Here is a 12747-nt window from a genome sequence, read left to right as displayed (position 1 = left end):
CTTCAGGGTGACTTCTTAAATAGCAGTTTTGGGTCCACTGAGTAGTTGCACTGATAATACCTTAAATGCTTTATGCATGTCTATAAGAAGTTAATCGATTTTTTTAAGACTTAAAATTTTGTTTTGTAAAATGCCATCAGACACAGATAAGCAGGTAAATGAGTTGTTGCAGCAAATTGCTTAGTTTGTAGAGCAATATCTATTTCTGTGTGGGTTATTTGTTCTCAGCTGGTTTTCTATCAAAAAAGTTACATTGTACCTCTCTTTTATTTTCACATAAAGATAACTCAGTAGGATGATGTTTCAGATATAATTTGTCTTACAGGCCAGTATCTTTCATGCATAACTTCTTTGTTTTATCCCAGAATAGTCATGTAACTTATTAATAACTTTATTCTCTATTACTCACTAGGTAAGCAGGCACAATTTAAAACCAGTCAGGCCATCCTGTGTTTTGTTGACATGTTCCCTTTGGACAGGCAGACATAATGATAGGAACACAAGGCAACAGCAATATAATGATTGATCTCTATAAGTGGTGGCTGCAGCGTTACTGTCTGTCCAGTCATTGCTACATGTTTTGTAGACATGGCAGAGATGATGAGTCTGCTTGCAGGAAGTCGTCCCATCCCAGCAATGTTTCCTTCTTTATTTACGGTCTTGTGTAGCATCATCTCCTCCTGGGGGGGATTTGCAATTCACAGTCAATAATGCAGTAATTCTTTCAGGTGGCAATTAGAGGGCAAAAGATGTCTGTACAATACTATTTTATTTTCTGGTTTTTGCCCTTTTTTTTTTTTTAAAGGCCTGATGTTGGATACTTGCTCTCTAGTAAATAAATGTCATTTCTGCAATATGGTTTTTTCTTCCTTCATAAATTTGGTAAGGAAAATTTTGAAAACGTTGAAAACTTTTAAATCTTGTCTCCTTAGCTACAAATCATCTCACTTCCTGTGCTCATAACACCTTTCTCCCTTAATCTGTGAACTTGCCTTTTGCCTCATGATACTTCTCTAGAAGCGTTTTCCCCTTAAGCTTTAGTCATTGTCCTTCATAGCTTTCTTGTCTAGAGGTTTACATTGCGAGATACACCTTTTGACACCAGATCAAGTAATGAACTGGGAAGGAAGAACAATAATAAATGAAATAAAAGCAAATTATCCACCCTTTTGCTGATCTGAGAATTAACGTCTAGCTCTAAAGGTATATTACATGATTTTTTTTATAAGCCATGGAAACATCTGTGGCAGAGGTTACCTACACCTGACATCAGTACTTCCCTTTCCCCTCTCCCCATCCTATTGGCCAGATGAATCCCTGTTTCTGTTACTGTTTCATCCTTCAAAAATGTTTGAGATGGATTGCTTTACTTTTGGACGCCTTTTGAAAGGCAGCCACACTGCAGAAATCAGTTCAGAATTTCATTACAGCGGCCTAGGACTGTCTTGACAAAATGAAACTGTGTAGAACACTTCTAATTTGATTCCTTTTCTCCTGAGACCCTTTGTGCGTAAGTGGTGCTTGTACTGTAACTGCAGGTAGGGATCACAGGCCAGGTAGTTTCTCTTACTTTTGAAAGGCTGAATTCTTCCAGTGGAAATGCTTTGGTTTGGGGTTGGTTGGCTTTCGTTTGATTTTGGGTTCTTCGGGGTTTTTTTTTTGTTTTTGTCTTGTTTTTGTTTGGGAGGTTATTGTTATTGTTATTTATTTTATTATTTATATATTTTCTTTATTTCATCAGGAGACCCTGTCTCCTAAGAGTAATGCTCATTAATCTGGCTTTTCTAGCAATGGTTTTCAGACTTCTGCAGAAGCAAGTTCCTGGAGACCACAGGTTTTCTTGTGAGGTGCTAAAAAGCACTGCCACTGGTTCAGTAGAGTAACTGTAGATCACTTACAGGCATGGTTTGGGAAGTCTGCTACAGGCAGTTGTGAAGTTACTGGTTCTCATTGCCTTTCCCAATTAAAGACAGATATTTATTCTTCACCTTCTTCATGTTATTCTAAGTTTTCTGTTTGCTTTCAAGAAGTGATACTATTGCTTTAAGGCTTTCTGACTGAGTCTCATCAGTGTCCTCTGTACCACCACAGTTCAATAGCTGCTTCAGAAAGCACTGAATTTACTACCTCAGGAATTTTTCAAGTACACATTTTTATATGCTGCCCAATAGTTAAAATAGCAAAGGTCAATTTGGTGGGAAAAGAAGTTATATTTAATATAATGCTTGAAATTACTGAATGTTTTTTCATTATTTCTAGCAATGTTGGAGGTTTTTTTTTTTCTACTTGTGTGGTGTTATCTATGAGAGACTGACATTCTGAAATGTGCACTGAAGTAGTAAAACTCCTAGACATTTATTTGGTGTATTTAAAATACTGATGTATTTTAAAATGTCTAGGTTTAAAACTCTTTTAAAAAAACTAAACTTTTAGAGGCTTGTTTGATGTATTTAAGATACCAATGCTTTTAAAAATACCTAATTTTTAAACTCTTTAAGATGTGATAGTATGTTTCACACCTCTCAACTGAAGAGGAGTTAAGCAGTTAGAGAGCTGCAGATAAGTGGCTCAGTGGAGTTGCCTGTGCATCCTTGCAGGTTCCTCCACTCTCAAGTGGTCCAGTGGTTCTGAAACTGAGGTGCAAAGCTGGACCTGGACTACATGTTAAGTGTGCAATTGATATCCTTTTATGCCTATGTAATTTAACTGCTACAAGTCTGACTACTCATTTTGCAGTGAGATTTACATTGCCAGACTTATTCTTACCTCCTACCATCTTACATTTTTGCTCAGTGAGACCCTTTTCTTAGTGTTTACTGCAGCTTCACTTATCCATCGTAATTCATGCCTGCCCAATTTATCATCATATCTGTACATACTGTTCTGTTTATATTTAAACAAAAAGTATTTAAATGCCCTTTAGTATCTTTTATAAAGGCTTTGAATTTGAACGTGCATTTAGTCCAGCAACAGAGGAGAAACTTGTGTGTTTTCAGCTTTCCTCCCCTAAACGCAGAGTCCTGGATATGAAGTTTGGTTCACCAAAGTCTTCACACTGTAGGCAGCAGTGAATGACTGACTTCTCTTCAGCCTAATAATGCCTGCTAATCTTTAGTGCAACTCCCTTGCTGCTTCTGGGATTGCTGTGGCAGCTCTGCACAGAGACCTGTGCAAATCGTCTGTAGTGACATGTAAGAAGTCCTCAGGACTAGTGGTTTCCATTGTGAGGCAGTTGTACATGATAACTGTAAGCAGGTTTTTTGATATCACTATTGCTTCTCCATTGTGGTCTCCTTAACCTCAAAATGAAAGAGAAATGTTTCATAACCAACTAGAGAGACTGCTTCAGTTTCTTCGCTGTGGCTGCCAGATCTGAAATCTAATGACAAACATAATGTTTCAGAATTTGAACACTTTGACTGAAACCTATGAAGTTAGGAGCTGCTGTCATCATTGTTAAAGTAGTAGCAGTGTCCTGTAATTTAACTGCTGCCATAGTGGAGTTATGCCATTGCTTTTGTCCATATGTGATTGCAAGCATGTTTACTGCTGAGCAGCATAGCCTATACCTTGGGGAGAGATGAAATTCTGTGGTACTCCTGTCTTGTAACAGGACTTAGGTTGTGTCAAAAGCCACATGATCTTGACAAAAATCTGTTCTGCTTTCTCATTAACAGGAAAAATAAAAATAGCAAACTGTTTGATATTCCTTCCCTGTAGATTTAACTTACTTACTGTAAACAGTAGAACAGTAAAGCAGTAGGTCTTTCAGTGACATTGAGTTCATCTTACTAAACCAGATGAATCCATCTGAACAGCTTTTCTTTGAGTACAGTCTCTTAATTTTTGGTGCTGGTTTTGCTCTGATTACTTAACAGTGTATCTGAGTATGATAATGTTGAGGTCATAGTTCATAACAAGGAGGTTTTTATTTTAGTATTTTCTGTAAGGTCATGGCAAGATTGTAGTTCTAGAGAATTTTGTCGTGCCTTTTTTTTTCTTTCTCCCTTCACATCAGTTGCCATAACCATTTTGCTTTCAAGCTTTCATCTCAACACCTCGGCAACAGACCTAGTTGATGAGCAATGTGAAGTGTGCACTAGCAGAGTTATTTATATGTGAGCCAGTGCTTTTTCTGTGTAAGGTGACTGACGCTTCTTACTAACTTTCCCAAATCTATTGCCATGCTTCATTTTCTTCGCTGTTACACATGCCAAGTTTTAGACTTGATTTCATTTCAGCATTCATGTTCTTTCAGTAAATAAGTGAATGCTCTCACTTTGCTCAAACCATTAATATCTTAAAAGCCTCTTCTTGGAAGGCTTAACCTGCAAATGGCAGAGACCCCCTTTGAACTTCAAGCTGTATTGCTTGTTTTTTAATTCAGTGGAATGGGTAGATGGAAAACTATATATAACAATAAATGTTAAACGTTTTGGAGGAAATTGTCATCATTTCATGTTGCCTTGCATTCCTTTTTGTGACGGAAGAGTATCTACGAGTTGTGTGTGTTGCGTTTTGGGGAGGTAGAAAGCAGCTTCAGTGCTCTTCACCAAACACTGACAAGTGTCTGAAATTCTGCGTTTGAAAGCTATTTTTTAATTAATATTTTGCAGTACTGTATTTAAAGAGTTAAAAGTACTGCTTATTCATTAGGTCACTTCATGCTTTGTTGTAATACTTTCTTAATTTATGTGATTTATGTTAAGTTTTTTATTGATTAATGCACTGTGTCTTTATACAAGGGACATGGTTAAAACTGGGTATTCTGGTCTAGGAGGTGACAGCTGACATGACTGGGGTGATGTTGACACATGGTGGTTTAAGCTGCATTAAAGACAATGCTGTATGAAGTGATATGCTTGGTAGGAAGGTTTTTTTGGCCAGTGTGGACAGGTTTTGTTTTGTTTGTTTTTTTAATCCCGTATTGTATAATTTGAATAAATCTTTGGCATCATTCTGCTGGAGGCAGAGGAAAACAGGTTTCTTAATTAACTCTTGGTAGGATTTGACAGTTTTTTCGAATGAGCTGTGAAGGACCAGAAGAAAACATAAATTGCTGGTTGTCAGTGCTGAAGTTGAAAATAAATTTTGCTGTTCTGATGCTAAAAAATGTTAAACAAGAACTGTTTTGCTCATGCAAATTATTTACTGTAATAGTTGAATTCTGTTAGAAGTTAAAAATGTTCCTTATTCACAGAAGCCACCATACTCATTAACGTTGTCTGGGTTCTGTATCTGAAAGCTGTGTTACAAAATGTGTCAGTACGTGTAAGTCACTGCTGCTTTTTCTGACATAATGATTAAGTTTATCTTATTTAATAGTATCTTTCAGAAGCTGCCTCTGTTTTTTAAGTTGAATGCTTTTGCTGTGATCTCTTTGGCATTTTCTCCCTCCTCTCTCTAACACCATTTATACTTTTGGGGAATGTAGGGCAGTATCTCATAGACAGCTCTTCATTTTCTTAGCCTAAGGACAGTGTTTCCCCATAAAATACAGTATCAATGTTTAAATCCTCAGTTAAAAGGAGTATTTTGGATGAGCTCTTATTGAAGTACTGACTATTGCTCAGGTGTTTGCTTCATTTTGTTTCTAGATACTGAGTTGCCTTGATGATAACTTTGCAATTAATTAAAAAAAATCCTAGTATTAATTTTGTGTAAGCAACTGTTGGGTTGCGGTAGGCATGCTGTATGCTCCCAGACAGGAGTGATGCAGGGGACAGCTTCCTTGTTAGACTATTACCATGCTGTTCAAAGATAACAAGGGAAAAGGCAAGCTGTGGAAATCCACAGGGATCTTTCCTTCATACTCTTCTTTTTGTCACTTTTCCTGTTCTTTAGTTGCAGCAGTTCAAACCTGTTCCTCCAGCCACCCTAAATTTTGTTGTAATTCAGCTCTGTTTGCTTCAAGTTTATTAAAGTTGCTGTTCTACTGGTGCTGTGAGAGCTGCTGATGGGGGCTTCTGCAGCTGCGTTGCTCAGGAGCCCACCTTCTGCAAAGCTTTTTATTAGAAAATCAGAGCTTTAAAGCATTCTATGTTTTACTTTTGTACTCAAGAAGGGTGCACAATTTGTTGCGGGTGCTGCATACTGTGTTTCAGCACTCACATTTCACTGGTGCCTTAGCGGGATCTGCTACATCCTGGCAAGCTTTTGAAAACCTGTGTTTAAGCATGTGCATCATCTCTTGTAGCTCTAATGCAGAAGTAAATCTCTAACCTGATCTGTTTCTGTTCACGCTCAGGGCAGTGGTTATCAGTTCTGTGGTTTTACTCGAAGAGTAAATAATCAGAATAGGAATGCTGGCTGTGAAAGTATCTTGTGTGCTATGAATCGGAATGAGACTGCAGGAGCTCTTTGCACACACCTCAGCGTGGCTGTGAGGAGAGGGCGGTCTGTGAAGCAAATGCAACTGATCCTGCTTTGCTTCTTGTGTGGCTTACAATGGTTTTGGCCTTAGTTCCCTAGCTTTGGAAAGGGATCGGTGGCCGTCACCGATGGCCCGCAGGCGGGAGCATGGACATGGGTGGGGGGGCGGCGCTGTCCAGGGTGCTGACAGGCAGGGGCAGCAGCGTGACTAGGCAGACTCCCGTTGGCAGAACTCTCGGTGTTTCCTCGGGAATAGTTAAATTCTGAAGGAGAAGGTAACCTGAGGCCCTGATGACCGACACAGCCAGTAATTCGTGTGTAGCTTTTGTGTGTAAGATTGTTATTAGTTACACCAGTGTCTGGGCGTGGCATGGGGTTGGTGTGGTGCAGCGGAATATACAAGTTAACAGCAGGACTGGTGTAGTTCAGAGAAACTTCTCAGAGAGTGTCTTTTAAGGTGTGCTTATCCTTGGGGTGGTTGCAAAAGATTATAGGTTTTACAATTTGTGTATGAAAAACAGTTTATTCAAGAATATATCCACTTCCCTGTAGTTATGCTAAAATGATCCATCAGCTTTTGTTGTACAGCAATAGGAGGTGGTTTTCTTCAGTTGTTGGATAAATCAGGAAGATGCTTGTTCAGTCGAAGCAATGTATCATTAAAATCATGGGGGCTTATTTCATGGAGTTGTTTCATATCTCTTCAGTGGTGTTTACACATGTTTTAAATAGTTATTGGAGCAAAACTTCATAGTAGTGATGGCTAGAAACTGGAAAATGTTACCTCAGAAATGTGCCTGATAATAAAGGATTTCCTTTCCAATTTTGCCCAAGTAAAATTTAAGTCTTACTGTTACATTTGATTAAATGTTTATGTTGCTTGTTTGTTTTTAAAGTAACACCAAAGATGTCTTAAAATAAATAGCCGATTTAGAAAGTCTCCTATTTGAAATTTGTACCTATATAGAAATGTGGAACTCCAGAAAAAGTAATTTAAAAGTTTGTTTTTATTTTATGAGACTTGACAGTAAGATGCTGACTGTAAGACAATTTGGAAACTTCAGAATAAGTTTCTGTTCTTTGTATTTATATTCCACATTAATGTGGACTTTTTGCTTCATCCACAATTACTTACCTATTTGAGGAATTTTACGATTAGATGGGTATCAGTACCATTGTTTTGTGTCTGCTGTTTTGCACTAAAGTATTCCATTTGCATGTCTGATAAGCACTGCCTGAAACAGAAATGCTAGTGTAGCTGATTAATTGTTACTTTTTGGGTTTTTTTTCTGTGTTAGCTGGAGATACAGACGATCCTCCAAGAATTACTCAAAATCCTGTCATTAATGGGAATGTAGCAATGGCTGATGGACATAACAACACTGAAGAAGATATGGAAGATGGTAAGTAAATACTTGCTAAAACCTTGTGATTTGTTGGCTTATTTCTATGATTTTTGAGGATAAAATGGTCCCAGTCTTACATGTGTCAACTGAGCTGCAGCTCATTAAAAAAAATGAAACCCTCTGTAGTTATGGCTGCTGGTTTTCTGTGTAGGCATCCATTTAGCATAGCTATACAATAGGATTAAGCATCTGAGGGCTTGGGATTTTTTTCCTCTTACTTCTCCTAGGCAATTTTAAAATTGCTGAAAGTGATACTGTCCATTGTTATATTTTGTGATAAATGTCCCTTTAAACAGCCTGCACCTGGTGCTTGGCTGAATGGTAATTGTATCAGTTATGCAGTTCTTTCAGGACATTTAGAATCCTTATCTATCCCACTCTCTTGTCAGGTGGCAGCTGTGATCAGTGTTTGTCATGGTATGGTAAGTCAGTGGTAACTGTTCTGGTGAAGAACATTCCCCCCCACCCAGCCACCCTGCCCCAGGTCTGATGTCCTTTTACTTGCAAATGCAAATGAAAAAGTATGTACTAATATCCAGTTAACAAATGGGAATGTGTTTGTGAAACTTTTTTGTTGGTATGTTCAATGAAAATAGGGGTGTACAGGGTTCTTTCTTTTGCAGAAGATCAAATAATTTTGAAGTGGATGTGTCTGGGCTTATTTAAAGAGGGATAAGTTTTATTCACTTAAGTCTGTTGTTTAGTGAGGAAAATGTACAATGATATTTCTTTTTATAGGAGAGGATATGGGGGGCACTGCTTTTCTTTAAGAGTTACATAAAATTTGAGTTGGAGAAAGGAGACAAAGTATGAGTTGGATTTCTTCCCCTTTGAGTCTTTGTTTCTGCTGTATTGTGAGCAGATAGTACATTCAGGACTAGGCTTAAACTTTTAGTTAGATTTGTGCAAAATGTTGATCAGTTTTGGTTAGGAAAAATCAGAGTTTGTGGTTAAAGGTCAAAAATGTGCTTAATTTCATGTATTCAAGAAGCATATAATAGGATACTGATAGAAAATAGTAATGTTCCATGAAGAGAATATGGTTTAAATTCAGAACAAAAGATTGAATTTCCTCCATATCATTGCCAAAGAGAAGGTTTTCTATGATCATATTCTTACAATGAAGTAAAAATGAGTTCTGCTGAATCTGTGAAAGTTTTCATGTCTGATTGCCTGATCTCCTTCAGAGGGCTTTGATTTCTTGCTCAGAGTAACTAGCTGAGGCTGAAACAGAGAATTCTGTTTTTATCAGAATCAAATTACCTGTTACAAAAGAAGCTAAATGTCATTGTCAGGCCATGGTGTTTGGAGGGAAGATCACATGGGTGGACAGTGACTGGCAAGGACACTTCTGTAGAAACTCTATTCTCAGTAATGTTTATAGGTAGAAAACCCGATAAGTGTTTGCTTTCAATACAGCTGATAGATAATACACCTGCCATTAGCACAAAAATTTGCCCAGAGGTTGGTCTGTATGTACTTGCATAAATGAAGCAAAAGGGACTTAAGCTGCAGAAACAGCTGATGAAAGCCAGGCCAGGGTAGCATGTAATCATATGTACGCCTCTTCATTCAGAGTAACAGTAACTTTTTAACCCAAGCTACTGTCAGCCAGTTTTTTGTCATGTATCAAATACTTGACTAAGCTCAGAGAACTGGATATGAAGGAGTCACAGTAGGTAGAAGCAAGTATCTGCAGGTACGGCAAAAAGCTTGTGGAAGATTCTGTGTTTATAGTGGCACTCATATATTTGTGGACTTTCTGTAGTGTCAGGAGCTTTGATGCACTCTGCTGTGGGATATCTTTTGGGGTTAAAATGTGTTTATTAAGCAATCCTTGTAGTTTCTCATTATCATATTTGCATAAGGAGTGTCTGGCTACATCTTAGTGCTGTTAAAGTTTGCATTGACACATGGAAAACAGTGTTATTGCAAAATGTTATAAATGCAAAAACATTCCTGAAGACTTGCATCATGGAAGTGGATGATGCCTCTTTTCCAAATCTTATAAATCAGATTAGTTGCCTCCTGTTGCATTATTTGCACGTGAGTGCAATTGCTCTCTTGCTGTCCTGGTTTGCAGCATGATGTATACAAGTAATGGACAGGTTGGAGATTCTCAAGATAGGAAAAAATGGACAGAGACGTTTGATAAACATGTTGTGTTTTCCACTGCTGTTATTCGTAGCAAGTGGGATCAATCTGAGCTGATAAAGAATGCATGAAGAGAACTTAGGTACCTCTTCAGTGAAAATCTTAATGAGTTTAATGGTTCCTGTGAAAAAAGTGAAGATTAAGATAAAAGGTTGAAGCTTCCAACCGGATCGTAGAAACCAGCTTTCTGGTGAATTTCTGAATTCAAGAGACTTCTGAGGTTATTTTGTTCTTTCTGCTCAGCATAAAAAGAAAATACTGGTAAGATGGGGGGAAGGGGGAAAGTGCAGCTCTCACCCCTTTTGCTAGGTATTAACCACAGGCATTGTGAAGAACACGTAATGGGAGCAGCAGTGGACCACCCAGCAGGACCTTCAGATAAGGCTGTGTTCTCTCAAGGGGTTTGCCTAGAACCTGTTGTTGCTATGTATGATGTCTTGCCAGTTAAAAAGAACCAGCTGAAGGAATGTGTTATGCTTTGTACAGAGAATGACTTAATGACCCAGGCTTTGTAATCTGGAATAGCAGCTTCTGCAAGTAAAGTAAAAAAATAATAAAAAGAAGGTTCCGATAAAATTTTGTTTGCAAGTGCATCGGTATTCAAAGCAGCACACAGAATAAATTATTGTGGAAGTTAAAGTTCAAACAGAAGGTCCCTAGCTAAACATAAACTCACAGCTTTGCAATTACCTACTGAAGTCTCATTTCTGTGAAGGATTGCAGTGGCTAGGAGGCTTTCAGAAGCATCGGTCTTAGCCATTTGCTAGTATTGCATGCTGTATGTGAATCATTATTAAAATATTCATAGAATATTCAGCCAGTTTCTCCATTAATAATTCAGATTCAGAATATTTTAATAACCTCAGTGTACTTTAAAGGTAGCCAAATTTACTACAAGAATAAAGAAATCTGCTTAAGTGTAGAGTACTTCAGTCTTAAAATGGATCATGTTCTGTAGATGGATCTCTGATTTGAAGGAACTTTGTCACTTCAGAGTGGTAAACATGACATTCAGACACTCATCAGTGAAAAAATATTTCCCATATAGCAGATATAATCCATTGCATGTAACTTCACCAAGCATGGGCACTTGGGTCTGTTCTTTTTACCTTGTGTTCAGGACCACATGTCATATGTCATGTTTGTAGTTCAGGGATTTATAGAAGCCTTATTTATCAACTGCTACTATATCATCCTGCTGCCCGTTGCAGTCTTTTATGGAAACTGGTGGACATGTTTGTGAAAATAGTAAAAAAGGTTTTATTTATGTGCTCAGTATACTCATCAAATGTTTTAATCAATTACACTTGCTGAAATATGGGCTTTCTGGAAGGAAAGGGAGGTTATTTTAGGAGATTGTGTTTTGTATTTTTAAAGAAACTTCTGTTTTAGGGTTGACTTACATTATGAGGCTACATTTCTGTGGAGTGGTTACTAGTCACTGCTCAAATATTTTAAAGAGTACCCTTTCCTGGTGAGCTGTCATGCATAGGCTTTCCTGAAAAGAGATCAAGAAATAAGTCAAACTTTCTCTGAAGCCTCTGCAGATGCTGCGTGGGCTGCTGTTTTTAGCTGACACCATGGCAGCGCTGCTGCATCCTTGTACTGAAGTGCTCTGAAAGCTGCATCAAAGGAGGCAGAAAGCAAACTTGGTTGGCTCATTTTTCAGAAGCTTAGACTATGCCCAGAAGTACTGATCTTGATCGTGAGCAGGGAGGCGTTCTTGAGCTGGTTTGAGATACGAGTGATGTAGGATTGATTCCTAACCATTGCCAATCAAGTGTGAGAGTGTACAGCTCCTTTGGGTGCAACCTGTCTGTTTCTTGGATGTAGGATACCAGCTGTCTACTCTGTCAACAGGGAGTGAGTAGGTAAAATGAGCAGGAAGCAGTTTTTGAGTAGGTGATAGACTACTGGTTAGCTACACTTACATGCAGGGGAAAAGAGGACAAAATAATCCTTTGAACTCTTCTGTTACTGAGGAAGCTGGTAATGCACAGTAATGTGAAGGTCATTGCAGGTGTAGAGAGGAGAGGAAGCTGGTTTCTGCTGTAGTACTATTACTTTCAAGAGGTAAGTGGGAATGCTTAGTGCTGTCAGGCCATACACAAATAAGATCAACTGTGTTGCCAAGATCAAGATAAAAGTAGGACAACAGCTTGAAAAGAAAACTGGTTTGCAAGGGAGAAGAATCTGCCAAAGCTCCCCAGCAGCAGTGGGCAAAACTTGTTAATTTTGTGTATTGAAGTGTGTAGTCTTTACACTGTTGCAAGTGGTAATCAAGAGAGTGCAATTTTTTAAGTAAGGGCTTGCCTGTTTTTTAATAAAAATCACTCAACAGTGCCTGGTGCCATGCAAAGCTTCAAGTGAGGAACTACTTTGAGTGCAGGGAAATAATCCATGTTTGGATTCTGTGCGCCTTGTCACACCCTTTTGTGATCTGATTTTCGGGATCTTGGTGGTGTTGTATATCAGTGCTTTTGATTTCAGGTGTCACTGTGACATATCTGCTTGGTATCTCCCATGGGTGGTGCAAGCATAGTGGTTTGACCATGGGCCACATATGATACTCGAACCTCTGTACACACAGTAGCAAATCTTTCCATGTTCCATGGGTGTGAAGTTGGAACCATGGAAAAGGGGGAAGTGTCTTGTGTGTACTCTGGTTTATCCCTGCCCTGTAAAATTCTTGGGATAAGTTGCAGGGTTTTCCTCCCTGTATGTGAGTGAGGCATGTCACAGTAAAGAGAGCCCAGCCTTGTGCCTTCCTGAAGCTGTCACCGTATCTGTTACAGCTGTGTACAACAGAAGCAGA

The 12747-nt window shown here is 38.5% G+C and overlaps 1 protein-coding gene across 1 annotated transcript in view; it reads left to right on the top strand.

Annotated features, from left to right (window-relative positions):
- Positions 1-12747, top strand: part of USP7 (ubiquitin specific peptidase 7) — a 72896-nt gene that overhangs the window by 25071 nt on the left and 35078 nt on the right. The window contains exon 2 of the mRNA XM_034065644.1: positions 7671-7775. Coding sequence (XP_033921535.1) covers positions 7671-7775 — 105 coding nt within the window. The remainder of the gene's footprint in view (positions 1-7670; positions 7776-12747) is intronic.

Source organism: Melopsittacus undulatus, chromosome 8 (assembly GCF_012275295.1).
Source record: "Melopsittacus undulatus isolate bMelUnd1 chromosome 8, bMelUnd1.mat.Z, whole genome shotgun sequence".
Taxonomy (NCBI): domain Eukaryota; kingdom Metazoa; phylum Chordata; class Aves; order Psittaciformes; family Psittaculidae; genus Melopsittacus; species Melopsittacus undulatus.
This window is presented reverse-complemented; position numbering and strand designations above follow the sequence as displayed.